This window comes from Scyliorhinus torazame, chromosome 4 (assembly GCF_047496885.1).
Source record: "Scyliorhinus torazame isolate Kashiwa2021f chromosome 4, sScyTor2.1, whole genome shotgun sequence".
NCBI lineage: Eukaryota > Metazoa > Chordata > Chondrichthyes > Carcharhiniformes > Scyliorhinidae > Scyliorhinus > Scyliorhinus torazame.
Window position 1 is genome coordinate 113,312,245 of NC_092710.1, and position 20,803 is coordinate 113,333,047.

The 20,803-nt window shown below is 60.6% G+C and overlaps 1 protein-coding gene across 2 annotated transcripts in view; it reads right to left on the reverse strand.

The window, feature by feature from the left end:
• The window catches only part of arid4b (AT-rich interaction domain 4B), a 285,409-nt gene that overhangs the window by 42,410 nt on the left and 222,196 nt on the right, over positions 1 to 20,803 (reverse strand). For both annotated transcript variants that reach the window (XM_072498497.1, XM_072498496.1), the window contains one exon: positions 19,349 to 20,527. In XM_072498497.1, coding sequence (XP_072354598.1) covers positions 19,349 to 20,527 — 1,179 coding nt within the window. The remainder of the gene's footprint in view (positions 1 to 19,348; positions 20,528 to 20,803) is intronic.

Below are 20,803 nucleotides of genomic sequence, written 5' to 3' on the forward strand. Positions count from 1 at the left end.
GAGGGAGGCAGCGAGCCGGAGGGTCCGGGAGGGAGGCAGCGAGCCGGAGGGTCGGGGAGGGAGGGAGGGAGGCAGCGAGCCGGAGGATCGGGGAGGGAGGGAGGGGGCCTGCCGGAGGGTCGGGGAGGGAGGCGGCGAGACTGAGTGTCGGGGAGGGAGGCGGCGAGCCGGAGGGTCGGTGAGGGAGGGAGGGAGGTGAGCCGGAGGGTCGGGGAGGGAGGCGGCGAGCCGGAGGGTCGGGGAGGGAGGCGAGCCGGAGAGGGAGATGGTGAGCCGGAGGGTCGGGGAGGGAGGTGACGAGCCGGAGAGGGAGGTGGTGAGCCGGAGGGTCGGGGAGGGAGGTGACGAGCCGGAGAGGGAGGTGGCGAGCTAGAGGGTCGGGGAGGGAGGGAGGGAGGCAGCGAGCCGGAGGGTCCGGGAGGGAGGCAGCGAGCCGGAGGGTCCGGGAGGGAGGGAGGAGGCAGTGAGCCGGAGGATCGGGGAGGGAGGGAGGGAGCCTGCCGGAGGGTCGGGGAGGGAGGCGGCGAGACTGAGTGTCGGGGAGGGAGGCGGCGAGCCGGAGGGTCGGGGAGGGAGGGAGGGAGGTGAGCCGGAGGGTCGGGGAGGGAGGCGGCGAGCCGGAGGGTCGGGGAGGGAGGTGAGCCGGAGGGTCGGGGAGGGAGGGTCGGGGAGGGAGGTGAACCGGAGGGTCGGGGAGGGAGGCGGGAGGGAGGGAGGCGAGCCGGAGGGTCGGGGAGGGAGGCGAGCCGGAGGGTCGGGGAGGGAGGGAGGCGGCGAGCCGGAGGGTCGGGGAGGGAGGCGGCGAGCCGGAGGGTCGGGGAGGGAGGGAGGCGGTGAGCCGGAGGGTCGGGGAGGGAGGGAGGGCGGCGAGCCGGAGGGTCGGGGAGGGAGGGCGGCGAGCCGGAGGGTCGGGGAGGGAGGGAGGGAGGGCGGCGAGCCGGAGGGTCGGGGAGGGAGGCGAGCCGGAGGGTCGGGGAGGGAGGGAGGCGGCGAGCCGGAGGGTCGGGGAGGGAGGCGGCGAGCCGGAGGGTCGGGGAGGGAGGCGGGAGGGAGGGAGGCGAGCCGGAGGGTCGGGGAGGGAGGCGAGCCGGAGGGTCGGGGAGGGAGGGAGGCGGCGAGCCGGAGGGTCGGGGAGGGAGGCGGCGAGCCGGAGGGTCGGGGAGGGAGGGAGGCGGTGAGCCGGAGGGTCGGGGAGGGAGGGAGGGAGGGCGGCGAGCCGGAGGGTCGGGGAGGGAGGGGCGAGCCGGAGGGTCGGGGAGGGAGGGAGGTGGCGAGCCGGAGGGTCGGGGAGGGAGGGAGGTGGCGAGCCGGAGGGTCGGGGAGGGAGGGAGGCGGAGGGTCGGGGAGGGTGGGAGGCGAGCCGGAGGGTCGGGGAGGGAGGGAGGCGGCGAGCCGGAGGGTCGAGGAGGGAGGGAGGCGGCGAGCCGGAGGGTCGGGGAGGGAGGGAGGTGGCGAGCCAGAGGGTCGGGGAGGGAGGGAGGCGGAGGGTCGGGGAGGGAGGGAGGCGGAGGGTCGGGGAGGGAGGGAGGCGAGCCGGAGGGTCGGGGAGGGAGGGAGGCGAGCCGGAGGGTCGGGGGAGGGAGGGAGGCGAGCCGGAGGGTCGGGGAGGGAGGGAGGCGAGCCGGAGGGTCGGGGAGGGAGGGAGGCGGCGAGCCGGAGGGTCGGGGAGGGAGGGAGGCGGCGAGGCGGAGGGTCGGGGAGGGAGGGAGGCGGCGAGGCGGAGGGTCGGGGAGGGAGGGAGCCGGAGGGTCGGGGAGGGAGGGAGGCGGCGAGCCGGAGAGGGAGGGAGGCGGCGAGCCGGAGGGTCGGGGAGGGAGGGAGCCGGAGGGTCGGGGAGGGAGGGAGGCGGCGAGCCGGAGGGTCGGGGAGGGAGGGAGGCGGCCTGCCGGAGGGTCGGGGAGGGAGGGAGGCGGCGAGCCGGAGGGTCGGGGAGGGAGGGAGGCGGCGAGCCGGAGAGGGAGGGAGGCGGCGAGCCGGAGGGTCGGGGAGGGAGGGAGCCGGAGGGTCGGGGAGGGAGGGAGGCGGCGAGCCGGAGGGTCGGGGAGGGAGGGAGGCGGCGAGCCGGAGGGTCAGGGAGGGAGGGAGGCGGCGAGCCGGAGGGTCGGGGAGGGAGGGAGGCGGCGAGCCGGAGAGGGAGGGAGGCGGCGAACCGGAGGGTCGGGGAGGGAGGGAGGCGGCGAGCCGGAGGGTCGGGGAGGGAGGGAGGCGGCGAGCCAGAGGGTCGGGGAGGGAGGGAGGCGGCGAGCCAGAGGGTCGGGGAGGGAGGGAGGCGGCGAGCCAGAGGGTCGGGGAGGGAGGGAGGCGGCGAGCCAGAGGGTCGGGGAGGGAGGGAGGCGAGCCGGAGGGTCGGGGTGGGAGGGAGGCGAGCCGGAGGGTCGGGGTGGGAGGGAGGCGAGCCGGAGGGTCGGGGAGGGAGGGAGGCGAGCCGGAGGGTCGGGGTGGGAGGGAGGCGGCGAGCCGGAGGGTCGGGGTGGGAGGGAGGCGAGCCGGAGGGTCGGGGTGGGAGGGAGGCGAGCCGGAGGGTCGGGGAGGGAGGGAGGCGGAGGGTCGGGGTGGGAGGGAGGCGGCGAGCCGGAGGGTCGGGGTGGGAGGGAGGCGAGCCGGAGGGTCGGGGAGGGAGGGAAGCGGCGAGCCGGAGGGTCGGGGTGGGAGGGAGGCGAGCCGGAGGGTCGGGGTGGGAGGGAGGCGGCGAGCCGGAGGGTCGGGGTGGGAGGGAGGCGGCGAGCCAGAGGGTCGGGGAGGGAGGGAGGCGGCGAGCCGGAGGGTCGGGGAAGGAGGGAGGCGAGCCGGAGGGTCGGGGTGGGAGGGAGGCGGCGAGCTGGAGGGTCGGGGTGGGAGGGAGGCGAGCCGGAGGGTCGGGGTGGGAGGGAGGCGGCGAGCCGGAGGGTCGGGGTGGGAGGGAGGCGAGCCGGAGGGTCGGGGTGGGAGGGAGGCGGGAGGGAGGGAGGCGAGCCGGAGGGTCGGGGAGGGAGGGAGGCGAGCCGGAGGGTCGGGGAGGGAGGGAGGCGAGCCGGAGGGTTCGGGGAGGGAGGGAGGCGAGCCGGAGGGTCGGGGAGGGAGGGAGGCGAGCCGGAGGGTCGGGGAGGGAGGGAGGCGAGCCGGAGGGTCGGGGAGGGAGGGAGGCGAGCCGGAAGGTCGGGGAGGGAGGGAGGCGAGCCGGAGGGTCGGGGAGGGAGGCGGCGAGCCGGAGGGTCGGGGAGGGAGGGAGGCGAGCCGGAGGGTCGGGGTGGGAGGGAGGCGGCGAGCCGGAGGGTCGGGGTGGGAGGGAGGCGGCGAGCCGGAGGGTCGGGGTGGGAGGGAGGCGAGCCGGAGGGTCGGGGAGGGAGGGAGGCGGCGAGCCGGAGGGTCGGGGTGGGAGGGAGGCGGCGAGCCGGAGGGTCGGGGTGGGAGGGAGGCGGCGAGCCGGAGGGTCGGGGTGGGAGGGAGGCGGGAGGGAAGCGGCGAGCCGGAGGGTCGGGGAGGGAGGGAGGCGAGCCGGAGGGTCGGGGTGGGAGGGAGGCGGCGAGCCGGAGGGTCGGGGTGGGAGGGAGGCGGCGAGCCGGAGGGTCGGGGAGGGAGGGAGGCGAGCCGGAGGGTCGGGGGTGGGAGGGAGGCGGGAGGGAGGGAGGCGAGCCGGAGGGTCGGGGAGGGAGGGAGGCGAGCCGGAGGGTCGGGGAGGGAGGGAGGCGAGCCGGAGGGTCGGGGAGGGAGGGAGGCGAGCCGGAGGGTCGGGGAGGGAGGGAGGCGAGCCGGAGGGTCGGGGAGGGAGGCGGCGAGCCGGAGGGTCGGGGAGGGAGGGAGGCGAGCCGGAGGGTCGGGGTGGGAGGGAGGCGGCGAGCCGGAGGGTCGGGGTGGGAGGGAGGGAGGCGAGCCGGAGGGTCGGGGTGGGAGGGAGGCGGCGAGCCGGAGGGTCGGGGTGGGAGGGAGGCGGCGAGCCGGAGGGTCGGGGTGGGAGGGAGGCGGGAGGGAGGGAGGCGAGCCGGAGGGTCGGGGAGGGAGGGAGGCGGGAGGGAGGGAGGCGAGCCGGAGGGTCGGGGTGGGAGGGAGGCGGGAGGGAGGGAGGCGAGCCGGAGGGTCGGGGAGGGAGGCGGCGAGCCGGAGGGTCGGGCTGGGAGGGAGGCGGGAGGGAGGGAGGCGAGCCGGAGGGTCGGGGAGGGAGGGAGGCGAGCCGGAGGGTCGGGGAGGGAGGGAGGCGAGCCGGAGGGTCGGGGAGGGAGGGAGGCGAGCCGGAGGGTCGGGGAGGGAGGGAGGCGAGCCGGAGGGTCGGGGAGGGAGGCGGCGAGCCGGAGGGTCGGGGAGGGAGGGAGGCGAGCCGGAGGGTCGGGGTGGGAGGGAGGCGGCGAGCCGGAGGGTCGGGGTGGGAGGGAGGGAGGCGAGCCGGAGGGTCGGGGTGGGAGGGAGGGAGGCGAGCCGGAGGGTCGGGGTGGGAGGGAGGCGGCGAGCCGGAGGGTCGGGGTGGGAGGGAGGCGGCGAGCCGGAGGGTCGGGGTGGGAGGGAGGCGGCGAGCCGGAGGGTCGGGGTGGGAGGGAGGCGGGAGGGAGGCGGCGAGCCGGAGGGTCGGGGTGGGAGGGAGGGTGGCGAGCCGGAGGGTCGGGGAGGGAGGGAGGCGAGCCGGAGGGTCGGGGAGGGAGGGAGGCGGCGAGCCGGAGGGTCGGGGTGGGAGGGAGGCGAGCCGGAGGGTCGGGGTGGGAGGGAGGCGGCGAGCCGGAGGGTCGGGGTGGGAGGGAGGCGAGCCGGAGGGTCGGGGAGGGAGGGAGGCGAGCCGGAGGGTCGGGGTGGGAGGGAGGCGGCGAGCCGGAGGGTCGGGGTGGGAGGGAGGCGAGCCGGAGGGTCGGGGAGGGAGGGAGGCGAGCCGGAGGGTCGGGGAGGGAGGGAGGCGAGCCGGAGGGTCGGGGAGGGAGGGAGGCGAGCCGGAGGGTCGGGGAGGGAGGGAGGCGAGCCGGAGGGTCGGGGAGGGAGGGAGGCGAGCCGGAGGGTCGGGGAGGGAGGGAGGCGAGCCGGAGGGTCGGGGAGGGAGGCGGCGAGCCGGAGGGTCGGGGAGGGAGGGAGGCGAGCCGGAGGGTCGGGGAGGGAGGGAGGCGAGCCGGAGGGTCGGGGAGGGAGGCGGCGAGCCGGAGGGTCGGGGAGGGAGGGAGGCGAGCCGGAGGGTCGGGGTGGGAGGGAGGCGGCGAGCCGGAGGGTCGGGGTGGGAGGGAGGGAGGCGAGCCGGAGGGTCGGGGTGGGAGGGAGGCGGCGAGCCGGAGGGTCGGGGTGGGAGGGAGGCGGCGAGCCGGAGGGTCGGGGTGGGAGGGAGGCGGGAGGGAGGCGGCGAGCCGGAGGGTCGGGGTGGGAGGGAGGGAGGCGAGCCGGAGGGTCGGGGAGGGAGGGAGGCGAGCCGGAGGGTCGGGGAGGGAGGGAGGCGAGCCGGAGGGTCGGGGAGGGAGGGAGGGAGGCGAGCCGGAGGGTCGGGGAGGGAGGGAGGCGAGCCGGAGGGTCGGGGAGGGAGGGAGGCGAGCCGGAGGGTCGGGGTGGGAGGGAGGCGAGCCGGAGGGTTGGGGAGGGAGGGAGGCGAGCCGGAGGGTCGGGGTGGGAGGGGGGTGGGAGGGAGGCGGGAGGGAGGGAGGCGAGCCGGAGGGTCGGGGAGGGAGGGAGGCGAGCCGGAGGGTCGGGGAGGGAGGGAGGCGAGCCGGAGGGTCGGGGTGGGAGGGAGGCGAGCCGGAGGGTCGGGGAGGGAGGGAGGCGAGCCGGAGGGTCGGGGAGGGAGGGAGGCGAGCCGGAGGGTCGGGGTGGGAGGGAGGCGGCGAGCCGGAGGGTCGGGGGTGGGAGGGAGGCGGGAGGGAGGGAGGCGAGCCGGAGGGTCGGGGAGGGAGGGAGGCGAGCCGGAGGGTCGGGGAGGGAGGGAGGCGAGCCGGAGGGTCGGGGAGGGAGGGAGGCGAGCCGGAGGGTCGGGGAGGGAGGGAGGCGAGCCGGAGGGTCGGGGAGGGAGGGAGGCGAGCCGGAGGGTCGGGGAGGGAGGGAGGCGAGCCGGAGGGTCGGGGAGGGAGGGAGGCGAGCCGGAGGGTCGGGGAGGGAGGGAGGCGAGCCGGAGGGTCGGGGAGGGAGGGAGGCGAGCCGGAGGGTCGGGGAGGGAGGGAGGCGAGCCGGAGGGTCGGGGAGGGAGGGAGGCGGGAGGGAGGGAGGCGAGCCGGAGGGTCGGGGAGGGAGGGAGGCGAGCCGGAGGGTCGGGGAGGGAGGAAGGCGAGCCGGAGGGTCGGGGAGGGAGGGAGGCGAGCCGGAGGGTCGGGGAGGGAGGGAGGCGAGCCGGAGGGTCGGGGAGGGAGGGAGGCGAGCCGGAGGGTCGGGGAGGGAGGGAGGCGAGCCGGAGGGTCGGGGAGGGAGGGAGGCGAGCCGGAGGGTCGGGGAGGGAGGCGGCGAGCCGGAGGGTCGGGGAGGGAGGGAGGCGAGCCGGAGGGTCGGGGTGGGAGGGAGGCGGCGAGCCGGAGGGTCGGGGTGGGAGGGAGGGAGGCGAGCCGGAGGGTCGGGGTGGGAGGGAGGCGGCGAGCTGGAGGGTCGAGGTGGGAGGGAGGCGGCGAGCCGGAGGGTCGGGGTGGGAGGGAGGCGGCGAGCCGGAGGGTCGGGGTGGGAGGGAGGCGGGAGGGAGGCGGCGAGCCGGAGGGTCGGGGTGGGAGGGAGGGAGGGAGGCGAGCCGGAGGGTCGGGGAGGGAGGGAGGCGAGCCGGAGGGTCGGGGAGGGAGGGAGGCGAGCCGGAGGGTCGGGGAGGGAGGGAGGCGAGCCGGAGGGTCGGGGAGGGAGGGAGGCGAGCCGGAGGGTCGGGGAGGGAGGGAGGCGAGCCGGAGGGTCGGGGAGGGAGGGAGGCGAGCCGGAGGGTCGGGGAGGGAGGGAGGCGGCGAGCCGGAGGGTCGGGGTGGGAGGGAGGCGAGCCGGAGGGTCGGGGAGGGAGGGAGGCGAGCCGGAGGGTCGGGGAGGGAGGGAGGCGAGCCGGAGGGTCGGGGAGGGAGGGAGGCGAGCCGGAGGGTCGGGGAGGGAGGGAGGCGAGCCGGAGGGTCGGGGAGGGAGGGAGGCGAGCCGGAGGGTCGGGGAGGGAGGGAGGCGAGCCGGAGGGTCGGGGAGGGAGGGAGGCGAGCCGGAGGGTCGGGGTGGGAGGGAGACGGGAGGGAGGGAGGCGAGCCGGATGGTCGGGGAGGGAGGGAGGCGAGCCGGAGGGTCGGGGAGGGAGGGAGGCGAGCCGGAGGGTCGGGGTGGGAGGGAGGCGGCGAGCCGGAGGGTCGGGGTGGGAGGGAGGCGAGCCGGAGGGTCGGGGAGGGAGGGAGGCGAGCCGGAGGGTCGAGGCGGGAGGGAGGGAGGCGAGCCGGAGGGTCGGGGAGGGAGGGAGGCGGGAGGGAGGGAGGCGGGAGGGAGGCGAGCCGGAGGGTCGGGGTGGGAGGGAGGCGAGCCGGAGGGTCGGGGAGGGAGGGAGGCGAGCCGGAGGGTCGGGGAGGGAGGGAGGCGAGCCGGAGGGTCGGGGAGGGAGCTGTGAGCGGCAGTGTGATTTTAAAATAGGCTGAGCATGTTCACTAACTGCGCTAAAACAATAATGGCAGCAGCACTCTTGAGGAATATCCCCAAATCACCAACCACACTCTCCGACATGCTATAGTCTATAAACAAAAGACAAATTAGAGATTTTGTGTGTCAGTACCACCAAACACCACATGATGGCATTTCGTCATTCAGACCATGACACAAGGCAAGGTGCAGGATTCATTTAAAATCTGCTCCGAAATACATTCCCTTTCCTATCTAAACTTTTCCTGTCTGATTTCTTCCCATTCCTATTATTGTAAACACCGCGTAGTTATTAGCAGTGACGGACTCTACTCCAATTCAAACTTTGAGGAAATTATTAGCATAGGACTTTGACTAAATAAATATCCCAAACTGCCTCCCGCCAGGTGCACTCTAAAATAAAGTCTGACAGCAAGCCACATAAGGAGATATTAGAATAAAAGCTTGGCCAAAGAGGTAGGTTTTAAGGCATGTCTTAAAGGGGTTTGGGGGTCAGTTAGCTCTGTTGGCCAGATAGTATGGTGAAGTCTGCTGCCAATGGGCTCAATCCCCCTGTACCAGCTGTGGTAGTTCACACTGTGCCCCATGTTTGATGCTGAGTGGTGCCCCTCAGGCTATATAATCACTTAACTCTCCCTAACAGAGACAGATGCTTATGATCCCTCGTGGACGGTGGCTAATTATCTGAATCGAGGAAAGCAAGGTGGAGAGGTGTAGGGAACAATACTCCAGAGCTTAGGGGCGAGGCATCTAAAGGTGTGGCCAGCAACGGTGGAGCAATCAAAATTCAGGATGCTCAAGAGATACGAATTAGAAGTTCACATATTGAAGGGTTGTAGGACTGCTGATTAGAGATTGACAGGGCTGAGACGACCAAGGGATTTGACAACTAGCATGAGAATTTTAAAATCTAGACATTGCTCAAGTGGAAGTCAATGCAGGTCAGAGAGGTCAGCTGAACGGGACTTCCTGCAATTTAAGGGTGAACTTAAGTTTACAGAGGGTAGAATGTGGAACACCAGCTAGGAGTGCATTGGAATAGTTAAATCGAGGGGTAATGAAGGGACGGATGAGGCTTTCAACAGATGACCTCAGACAGAGGCGTGGTTACAGAAGTGGAAATAGTCAAGAATGAGGTTGGTAACACATCTCTGGGTCAAGTATGGCATCAAGGTTGTGAACAGACAGATTTACTTCAGACTGTTGTCAGGTGGAGGGATGGAGTGTGTAGTTGGGGATTGGCATTTGGGGCAGGGACAAAAACAATGGTTTCAGTCTTGCCCAATATTAAATTGGAGGAAATAGAGGAGAGGTTGGCGCAGGATGATGTGGTCAACCTTATCAAGGACATACATAATTTGAGAAGCATGGGGAGGGAAAGTTTATCTTTGTCACAGTCACATAAGATGTGCGATGGCCCTTTTGCTCGAGGGCGGGGGGGCGGGAAAGAGAACCTAAATTTTTTGTGGGGTGGTGGTTCCTTTAAAGATAGGATCTGACATCTGGTTAAAAAGAACAGCTGGGTTCCAGTAAATAATCATGGGACGGGACCAAGTTGTCTGGGAGGTAATAGAAAAAGGGGTCAATGAGTTAACTACAGGGGTGAGTAGGTACCTGGGGGTGGTTCTTACATTAGTTTGCAATCTTAGTAGAAGCTGAAATGAAAGAAACATCTCCTTCAGAATAATAGGATTAAAATTCTGGGTTTTGGCAAGAAGAGTTAAAACTCTTGTTAGTTGAAAGACTCTATTAGGTCGCACGGTGGTCAGCACTGACACTTCACAGCGCCAGGGACCCAAGTTCGATTCCCGGCTTGGGTCACTGTCTGTGTGGAGTCTCCCCGTGTCTGTGTGGATTTCCTCTGGTTTCCTCCCACAAGTCCCGAAAGACGTGCTTATTAGGTGAATTGGACATTCTGAATTCTCCCCCAAGTGAACCCGAACAGGGGCCGGAGTGTGGCGACGAGGGGATTTTCACAGTAACTTCATTGCAGTGTTGTTTTTTTTTTTTAATTTAGAGTACCCAATTCATTTTTTCCAATTAAGGGGCAATTTAGCGTAGCCAATCCACCTACACTGCACATCTTTGGGTTGTGGGGGCGAAACCCTGGCAGCTGGTAGAATTTAAACTCAGACAATAACAAATCCAGAATGAGAGCTAGTCTCCGTGATGGTGACCATGAAACTATTATTGATCGTCTTAAAACCCATCTGGTTCATTAGTGCCTTTAATTCCTTAAACTTAGGCACCCCTAACTGCCCTCTAAAATGGCTTAATAACTAGTTCAAGGGCAAGTCAAGGATAGTCTTTCCAACGATGCCCTCATCCTTTGGAACAATTTTAAAAAATAATTGGGTTTATTATATTTTTATTATCTTTAATATGATTGACTATTTAAATTAGAGGATAATTATTAGATTGATTCCGGAGATGAGGGGTTTGACTTATGAAGAGAGATTGAACAGATTAGGCCTATAATCTCTACACTTTAGAAGAATGAGGGGAGATCAAATTGAGGTATATAAGATGATAAAAGGTATGGATAAAGTAGACGTGGAGCGGATGCTTCCTCTTGTGGGTCATTCTAGAATGAGAGGTCATAGTATCAGGGTAAGGGGTAGTAAATTTAAAACAGATCATAGAATCTACAGTGCAGAAGGAGGCCATTCGGCCCATCGAGACTGGATGGCCCTAGGAAAGAGCACCCTACTTACGCCCACGCCCCCACCCTATCCCCATAACCCAGCAACCCCACCTAACCAACTTGGACACTAAGGGCAATTTATCATGGCCAATCCACCTAACCCGCACATCTTTGGATGAGACAGAACCGTTTACATTAATAGCAACATAGGGGCCAAAACGTTAGGTGGTCCACAGTTTAACTGGAATAGGATAGAGGGAATAGGACATGGGTCCCATGGACAACATAAACTCAGAGGACCTGAGGGGAGATGGGAGGGAAACTAGAGAAGGATGCGAATTCAAGGATTAAGTCAAGGTAGGTGCAAAATAGGGGGAGGCCAAAATTTGGTCCATGGAGGACAACCGAGGTAACTGTGCAGGAAGAGAAGCCATCAATTCTTCTTTATGCGTTCATGGGATGCGGGTGTCGCTGGCAAAGCCATCCCCAATTTCCCACAAGAAGCTGGTAGTGTTGTAGATACACTTACAATGCTGTTAGGTTTGTTCTAGGTCAGGGTGGTGTGAGGCCTGGACAGTAACTTGCAGGTGGTGGTGCTGTCATGCACCTGCTACCATGACCTTCCAGGTGATGGAGGTCACGGATTTGGATTGTACTTCTGAAGGAGTCTTGGCAAGTTGCAGCAATGCATCTTATCAAATGGTATTCCACTGTGCATCGGTGGCAGCAGGAGTGAATATTTACGGTGGTGGATGGGTGCCAATCAAGCAGGTTACTTTGTGCTGGATGATGCTGAGCTTTTTCAGTGTTGTTAGAGCTGCTCTCATCCAAGTAATTGCAGAGTATTTCACCACACCTCTGACCAATACCTTGTAGATAGAGATGGGGAGTCAGGAAGTGAGTTACTCACTGCAGACCTCCCAGCCTCTGACCCACTCTGTAGTCACAGTATTTCTATGGCTGGTCCAGTTAAATTGTAACTCGTAGGATGTGGATGATATGCTATTCAGTGAATGTCAAGTGGAGATAATTTTTTTGTTGTTGAAAATGATAATGGTATTTCTTTTTAAATTCAAGAGATATGGGCTTCACTGGCTCGGCCTAAAAATTGTCACACAATGTCATGGTCGGCCCCAGTGAATTTTAAAAGCAGCCAATTAGGATACAGATTCTACAGTGAATGAGAGCATGTTGTATACAGAAGCTGTGTTGTACAGTATGCGACAGTGGGGCTGCACACTGGCAGTGGTTAGCACTGTTGCCTCACAGTGCTGAGGACCCGGGTTCAAACCCGGCCCCGGATCACTGTCCGTGTGGAGTTTGTACAGTCTCCATGGGTTTCACCCCCACAATGCAAAGATGTGCAGGCTAGGTGGATTGGCCAAGCTAAGTTGCCCCTTCATTGGAAAAATAATAATTGGGTACTTATAAATTTTTTTTAAACATATGGTATCACAACGTCTGGTGCAATTTTATTACCAATAAGATTCTCCTGCACATATAGGATATTTTCTTCTCTCTGACCGACAGTTCAATACTTTCCTTCTTTAGCCACTGGGTATAAAGATAGTCTGGAGTGTGAAGAGCTGAATCTTTCTCCTGGTGTCCTGGGCCAACATCCTTCGCCTGACCAACCCACTAAATGTGGATTAAAGTTTGATATCTATGCAGCCACTGGCATGCTGCAATTGCTAACATGACAGTGACTATATCTCAATAGGGATCACATTAGTTAAGGGGCACTGTTTACATCCTAGAGGAACTGATGATTTGCTCTGTAAATGCAAGTTTTACATTCTAACAAGAGGTCAGCACCAAGAACTATTTCAAATGCGTCCATTATGGAAGTTAAATTTTGCATATTTGACCTCTTAGCCTGCAACGCTAAACGAAAGGCACAGTTGTGCCTTTTCATGTTACAAAAAGGAAATATTTTCATTACAGTTAACATATGACAGAGACAATATTTAATTGTTATATATCAACACCAATCCTTGCTCCAGTGTGTGCAGTTAGTGTTACAGTGAGATTGAGATGGCCACCTTATCCCTCCATGTAACTGGACTCCTGTCACTAGAACCATGAGACCGTATGTCCACAGCTGATGGTCAGGCTACATTTCAAGTTGAGGAAACACAGAATAGTGTATATCATCCCCAGCTTGGTCATGTTCAGCATAGGTACAAGGTGCTGAATGGCCTGTTTTTGTGCTGTACTATTCTCAGATGCTCATCCTTGCCTCAAGGAGGCTTGGGTTTTATAGCGCAGTGAGACAGAGATCCAAATCCCAAACACCAATACATACAAGCTGCTCAACCACCAACTTCCCTGAATGATAACAATCCCACCCTGAGAATGTTACTCAAATGTACTCAATCTTCAAAATTGTACTCACAAGCAATGTAATTCACCAAAGCTTCTTTCGTAGCACCTCCCAAACCCACATTCTCCACCACCTAGAAGGACAAGCACAGTAGACCACGAGACACCACTGCCTGCAAGTTCTTCTCCAAGCTCCACACCATCCTGAATTGGAACTACATCATTGTTTTGTCACCTGTCACTGGGTCAAAATGCTGCAACTCTCATCCTACCAGTACCGTGAGTATACCTACACTACAGGGATTGCAGCAGGTTAAGAAGATGGCGATCACAATGGGGAGTAACTATTGGCCCAGCCAGCATTTAAATAAAAACTACAATTCAGCAAATTATACAGGGCGCAAACTACCGGCCGTGTCCGCCTGAATGGGGGCATGAAGCGGCCAGTAGATACCGGGAGAGGCCTATCCCAGGCTAACCAGATACCCTGAGCTGTCGTGATATGGATCCCGCCCACAATGGGCAGGACCCAGTCTCACACAGTTGAGTGGACTGAAGAATTCACTTAACCATGCTGACGCCGGGTCGAACTGGCCTTCCCAAGGAGACCCCAGCTGGGCGGCGATTAGTACTGTTCCACGCAAATGTGGATCAGGAGGAACAACATCTGTGGGGTCTCCCAGGCCACTGGAGACTCGTGGGTGGTCGGAGACAGAGCAGGGTGGCACCTTGGCTCTCCCCCTGGCAGATTGGCACTACTAAGGTGCTAAGGGTCAGGGCCCCAGGTGGGCCATGCCCATGAACAGAGGGGTGAGGGAGGGGTATGAAGGATGGGAAGGTGAAGGGCGGGTATGGAGGGGCCACCAGAAGATTTGGGAAGATGTAGGGTTGGGGGCCCTGAAAGGGGACGTGGGAACACCCATGTGTGTGGGGGTGACATTGCCCACAGGTGAGGGCTGCGGGACACTCCAACTCACTTAGAGTTGGGGGCAACCTTTCAAATGGTGGCCCGATCTCGGAGGAGCCGGTTTGGCCAACGAGTTCAGCTCTCCCAGTGATAAAAAAAATTCGAAGTGTGGACTAGCCTGGAGAGAAACTCCCCAGGGCCCGAAAAAGTGACTGAGTGTGGTTAGATCGCGGTGGGGAACTCGCCGACAGAGCCGGGAGAATCTCCCAGCCAAACACACCTCTAATGACACTTAGAAATCTTTCTGTCATGTCGTGCCCATAGAATGTCCACAAGTGAAAGAAAAGTTGGCGTAAATTTAAATTTGCCTTTTATGAGTTTTAAAAAGCTCCTCTGCAGTAAAAGTAGTTCCGTGCATAGATCATTAAAGCAGATCAAAGTAATTCAATGCAAAGCAGCTTCAATTAATAAACAGATCGCAAGGTCTTCCACACGAAAGCAGCCTTTATAACTTCTTGGCATCGACTTCCGGTTGCGGCTATGCGGAGCTAAGCCGCATGAATCGGCAGCTCCCGCAAAAACGGACTTTCGGGCTCGATAGAAGAGCCCCAACGGGACTTTTCACACAGCCAACCCGTGGGGAAGAGAGGAGAGAGGTCCCCCACTAACGTGTATGGACCGGACCCGCAGCGAAACGGCCAAAAAAACGGCACTGGAGCAGCGGGAGAAGAAGGGTAAAATAAACAAAATGGCGACGGCCGGGGACAAAGAAGAGATGCAGGAATTCATCAGGCGCTGCTTCGAGGAGCTGTGCAAGGAGATGGTGGCGCCTATGCTGGCAATAATTGAAGGACTTGGGGCAACCCAGAAAGCCCACGAGGTGAAGATCCAGGACAAAGTGAGTGAGAATGAGGACGAGCTCTTGGGCCTGGCGGTGAAAGTGGAGCGGCACGAGGCGCTACACAAGACGTGGGCGGGAAGACTCGAAGACCTGGAGAACAGGTCAAGGAGAAACAATTTGAGGATCCTGGGTTTACCAGGAGTGGAGGGGGCCGACGCCGCGGCATTTGCGGGCACAATGATCGGGGCGCTGATGGGCGCGGAGGCCCCCCGGGGTTGCTGGAGCTGGAAGGGGCGCACCGGGTGCTGGCGAGGAAGTTCAAAGCAAACGAGCCGCCAAGGGCGATGGTGGTGAGATTTCGCCGGTTCACAGACAGAGAGAGGGTCCTGAAATGGGCCAAGAAGGAGCGGAGCAGCAAGTGGACAATGCTGAGATTAGAATATACCCGGACTGGGGCACGGAGGTCGCTAAGCGGAAAGCGGGTTTCAACCGGGCCAAAGCGGTGCTGCATCGGAAAGGAGTGAAATTTGGAATGTTGCAGCCAGCGCGACTGTGGGTCATATATAACGGCCAACACCACTACTTCGAAACACCCAAAGAGGCGTGGACCTTTATATTAACTGAAAAGTTGGACTCTAATTGAGGGTTTGTGAGGGTGGGGGGTATTTGAGGGTTGAAGTATGATGGCAGTTGTATATAGGGGGCAAGCACGCGCAGGGAATGTTATATGGGCTGGGGACGAGAGACAAGGCCGCAACAGAAGCTGCGTCAGGGGGGGCAGGGCAGGCTCTGGAAAGCGCGGGTTTTTTCTCCTGCGCACAGGAAGAAAGGTGGGAGCGGGAGCGTAGGAACGTCTACTGATGGGAAGATTCCCACACGGGGGGGGGGGGGTCAAAGGGATGGCGGGGGAAGCCGGGGTCAGCAGGCGTCAGCTGACTTCCGGGAGTGATATGGGGGGGGGAGCAAAAAAGCTAGACAGGGATCTAGCGGGGGGGGGGGGGCGGGGAGCGAGAACAGGGTTGCTGCTGCACTGGCCGAAAGGGAATGGGACACAGAAGAGGTGGCCGGGACGGAGGTGAGGGAGACGCGGACACGGGACTGGCCCAGAAAAGGAGATGGCTAATCGGCCCGGGGGGGGGCCTCCCGGATCTGGAGGTAGGACTGATAATGGGAGGTGACTTTAACACAGTGCTGGACTCAGCACTACACCGCTCCAGATCAAGGACGGGAAAGAGGCCGGTGGCGGCCAGGGTGCTCAGGGGGTTCATGGACCAGATGGGGGGGGTGGACCCATGGAGGTTTGCAAGACCGCAGGCAGTGAATTTTCTTTCTTCTCCCACGTGCACAAGGCATACTCCCGGATAGACTTCTTTGTTCTGGGCAGGGCGCTCATCCCGAGGGTGGAGGGGACGGAGTATTTGGCCATAGCCGTTTCGGACCATGCCCTGCACTGGGTGGAAATGGGGCTGGGAGAGGAGAGGGACCAACGCCCACTGTGGCGGCTGGACGTGGGACTGTTGGCAGATGAGGTGGTGTGTGGTAAGGTAAGGGGGTGTATTGAAAGGTACTTGGAAGCCAACGACAACGGGGAGGTGCGAGTGGGGGTGGTATGGGAAACGCTGAAGGCGGTGATCAGGGGAGAGCTAATCTCCATCAGGGCTCATAGGGAGAAGACAGCGGGCAGGGAAAGGGAGAGGTTAGTGGGGGAGATTTTGCGAGTGGGCAGGAGATACGCAGAGGCCCCAGAGGAAAGATTACTTGGGGAAAGGCGACGGCTCCAGACAGAATTTGACCTGTTGACCACGGGGAAGGCGGAGGCACAGTGGAGGAAGGCGCAGGAGGCGACGTACGAGTACGGGGAAAAGGCCAGTCGGATGCCGGCACACCAGCTCCGTAAGAGGGCGGCAGCGAGGGAAATAGGGGGAGTCAAAGATGGTGGGGGAGCCATGGCCCAGAGTGCAACAGAAATAAACAAGGTATTCAAGGCCTTCTATGAAGAGCTGTACAGATCCCAGCCACCAGGGGGGGAAGAGGGGATTGGAAGATTCCTGGACCAACAGCGGTTCCCGAGGGTGGAGGAGCAAGAGGTGGCTGGTTTGGGGGCACCAATCGGGTTGGAGGAGCTGAGTAAGGGTTTGGGGAGCATGCAGGCGGGGAAGGCCCCGGGGCCGGACGGGTTCCCGGTGGAGTACTATAGAAAGTATGCGGACCTGTTGGCCCCGCTACTAGTGAGGACCTTTAACAAGGCAAGAGAGGAGGGATCCCTGCCCCCGACAATGTCGGAGGCGACAATTTCCTTGATTCTGAAGCGAGACAAGGACCCACTGCAATGTGGATCGTACAGGCCGATTTTGCTCCTTAATGTGGACGCTAAGCTATTGGCAAAAGTGCTGGCCACGAGGATTGAGGACTGTGTCCCGGAGGTGATACATGAGGACCAGACGGGATTTGTAAAGGGCAGGCAATTAAATACGAATGTGCGGCGGCTCTTAAACGTGATAATGATGCCATCGGAGGAGGGAGAGGCGGAGATAGTGGCAGCCATGGACGCGGAAAAGGCCTTTGACCGAGTTGAGTGGGAGTACCTCTGGCAGGTGTTGCGTAGGTTTGGGTTCGGGGGAGGCTGGGTTAAGCTCCTTTACAGCGCCCAGGTGGCAAGTGTGGTGACGAACCGGCGGAGGTCGGAGTACTTTCGGCTGTACCGAGGAACGAGGCAGGGGTGCCCTCTGTCCCCCCTGTTGTTTGCATTGGCGATCGAACCCTTGGCCATATCACTGAGGAAGTCTAATAAATGGAGGGGGGTGGTCCACAGGGGGGGGGAAGAGCATCGGGTGTCGCTATACACGGATGACCTGCTGCTGTACGTTGCGGACCCAATGGAGGGGATGGTGGAGGTCATGCAGACTTTGAGGGAGTTTGGGGAGTTCTCAGGCTATAAGCTCAATGTAGGGAAGAGCGAGCTTTTTGTACTACAGGCAGGGGACCAAGAAAGAGGGACAGGGGACCTACCGCTGAGGAGGGCGGAGGGGAGTTTTCGGTATCTAGGGATCCAGATAGCCAGGAGCTGGGGGGCCCTACACAAACTGAATCTGACGAGGTTGGTGGACCAAATGGAGGTGGACTTCAGAAGATGGGACATGTTGCCGCTCTCATTGGCGGGTAGAGTGCAGTCGGTAAAAATGGTGGTCCTTCCGAGGATTTTGTTTGTGTTCCTTCCGAGGATTTTGTTTGTGTTCCAGTGCCTCCCCATCGTGATCACCAAAGGCTTTTTCAAGAGAGTAGGTAGGAGTATTATGGGGTTTGTGTGGGCGAACAAAACCCCGAGGGTAAGGAGAGGGTTCCTGGAGCGCAGTAGGGACCGAGGAGGGCTGGCGCTGCCAAACCTAGGGAGCTACTATTGGGCAGCAAACGTGGCGATGATCCGTAAGTGGGTTATGGAGGGAGAGGGGGCGGCATGGAAGAGGATGGAGATGGCGTCCTGCAAAGGAATGAGCTTGGGGGCGCTGGTGACGGCACCGTTGCCGCTCTCGCCATCAAAGTACACCACGAGCCCAGTGGTGGCGGTAACGTTAAGTATCTGGGGCCAGTGGAGACAGCATAGGGGTGCAGTGGGAGCCTCGGTGTGGTCCCCGATCAGGGGTAACCACCGGTTTGTCCCGGGGAAGATGGACGGGGGGGTTCCAGGGCTGGCACCGGGCGGGGATTAGAAGAATGGGGGACCTGTTCATCGACGGGACATTTGCGAGCCTAGGGGCACTAGAGGAGAAGTTTGAGCTAACCCCGGGAAATGCATTCAGATATATGCAGGTGAGGGCTTTTGTGAGGCGACAGGTCAGGGAATTCCTGCTGCTCCCGACACAGGAAATTCAAGACAGGGTGATCTCGGGGAGGGCAAGGTTTCGGCAATACATCAAGAGATGAAAGAAGAGGGGGAAGCGCTAGCAGAAGAGTTGAAGGGTAAATGGGAGGAGGAGCTGGGGGAGGAGATCGAGGAAGGTTTGTGGGCTGGTGCCCTGGGTAGGGTCAATTCCTCCTCCTCATGTGCCAGGCTCAGCCTGATACAATTTAAGGTGGTTCACAGAGCGCACTTGACGGGGGCGAGGTTGAGTAGGTTCTTTGGGGTAGAGGACAGATGTGGAAGGTGTTCAGGGAGTCCAGCGAACCATGTCCATATGTTTTGGTCATGCCCGGCACTGGAGGGGTTCTGGAGAGGAGTGGCGGGAGCAATATCTCAGGTGGTGAAAGTCCGGGTCAAGCCAAGCTGGGGGCTAGCAATATTTGGAGTAGTGGACGAGCCGGGAGTGCAGGAGGCGAAAGAGGCCGGCATTCTGGCCTTTGCGTCCCTGGTAGCCCAGCGAAGGATCTTGTTATTGTGGAAGGAGGCGAAGCCCCCTAGTGTGGAGGCCTGGACAAACGACATGGCTGGGTTCATAAAGTTGGAAAGGATTAAGTTTGCCTTAAGGGGGTCTCTGTGCAGGGGTTCTACAGGCGGTGGCAATTGTTCTTAGACTACCTCGCGGAGCGTTAGAGGAAGGTCGATCAGCAGCAGCAGCAACCCTGGGGGGGGGGGGAAGAAACGAGAGATTGCTTGAGGGGACGGACGAGCGGGGGATAACATGGAGGGTGGGGGAAACTGGTACGAAGGGCGAGAGCCAGTGTATAAAGCTCTGTAAATATATCATCTTACCATGTATATATCTTGCTCAGGGCGATTTTGTTACGGGGGGGGGGGGGGCGTTTATTGTTTGTAAGGGGAAAAATTGTTTTGTTTTGTTAAAAAACTTTAATAAATATATTTTTAAAAAAATAATAACTTCTTGGCATCACTGTTTTTTGAAATAGCCCTGATATTAAAGTTCACGCTAACATTTTCTTACTGTCCCTTTGTGAAGTCAAATCATTACATCCCATGGCTTAAAGCTGCACTTACACCACAATTGCAGTGTTGATGCTGAGCAGAATCATTGGCAATGGTTACATTGTTAAGCTGGACTGCCATTAGAGTAAATTAAATTGCAATAGACTTATGGAGAAGCGAGATTCATCCCACTCCACTTCAGGCACATTCTTTCTCGTGGTGAATGAACACATTTGTTTCTGCGTGAGAAAAGGATCAAGCGTGATTTTTTACCTTTCTCCTTATGTTCTGTCTCGGGTTGATTGCTGCTGCTGGAGCTAATGCTGGCATCAAACCCTGTCGGGGAGACATTGCCCTCTGATTGCCCCTCTTGAAGCTCCCCAGTCACACTATCCACCTCATTGGTGCTGTCAGTTTCACTCTTAACACTTTGCACTTCCTCCTGACTTGGAGCCAAGGTTTGCGGGAGCACAGTGCTGGGCTGCGGCCTGGTGGCCTCTGTCACTGTGACTGAGACGGGAGACTCGGGGGTGGTGGGGGGAGTATTGAGCACAGAGTTGCTGCCACTGCTGGGCATCTCTCCCTTCTTGTCCAGTTTTTCAGTTGGCTTCTCTTCATTGGGCCTGACAGGGGAGATCAACAAAGGCGCAGTTTCCACTTCCATGGAGGGCAACCTCTCCTCCTCTTTGGCAGACTCAGCTGGTGCCTCAAGCTTTGCCTCTTCCGGCACCACGGGTGGGGATGATGTTGTCTCGGTATCGGAATCGGAGAAGAGCTCCTTCAGAACTTTCTTTGGCCATTGGATTTGGATGCTTGACCAAACATCTTTCCGGTCCTTCAGTTTTGCATTCTGAACCCTTAATTCAGAATTATTTAAAAGCTTGATCCTTTTCTCAGGCATTTCTGAGAAACTGGAAAACAAAGCAGTCGTGTGCAGAGATTTCCTCTTTTCCTGCAGACCGTTATGTTTCCTGGACGGGGAGTTTTTCACTTCAATTCTTTCACCATCCTCGTCTGAGCTGCTGCTGCTGCTGGTGATGTTGAGAGGAGAATCTTTGCCCTTCGACCTCTCACCCTTACAGTTAGGCGAGCCCTTTTGTGCCCAGTCATCAGCGCCAACCTTTTTCCTCCGGGAACACTTCATGTGCGATTTTGTCCGCTTCTCTGTCGGCTCTTTCTGGCCTGTAGGTTTTGTTCTCATGGTTTCCTCTTCCTCATCATCAGAACACTTTCCCCTTCTTACCCATTCCAGGGAATCGGAGATGATTCCCAACTTGGTGCCAGTCTGAGGTATTCCGGGCAGCCCGGCAGTGGGAAGGTGCCTCTGGTCCGGAAAGGCTGCCTCCTTCCTCTTTGTTACGGTGTCTTCTTCTGGGTCTTTTCTCCAGGTGGCTTCATGTTGGGTGCCATCATCATCATCGTCATCATCACTCTCCTCAGAACTTCCAGAACCTGTCAATATAAAACACAGAAATAAAATGAACATGGCTTATAAAGGCAAGCAGCGCAGCATCATTACAATAAACAGGCCTTGATTTCCAGAAAACATTTGATAAGGTGCCATATCAAAGGTTATTGAGGAAAATAAAAGTTCAGGATGTAGAGGGTAACATGGATAGAAGATTGGCTGGCTGGCGGAAAACACAGTATACATAAATGGGTCTTTTTTTGATTGGCAGGATGTGATGGCGGAGCCCCCGAGAGATCTGGCTGACGCCTCAATATTTT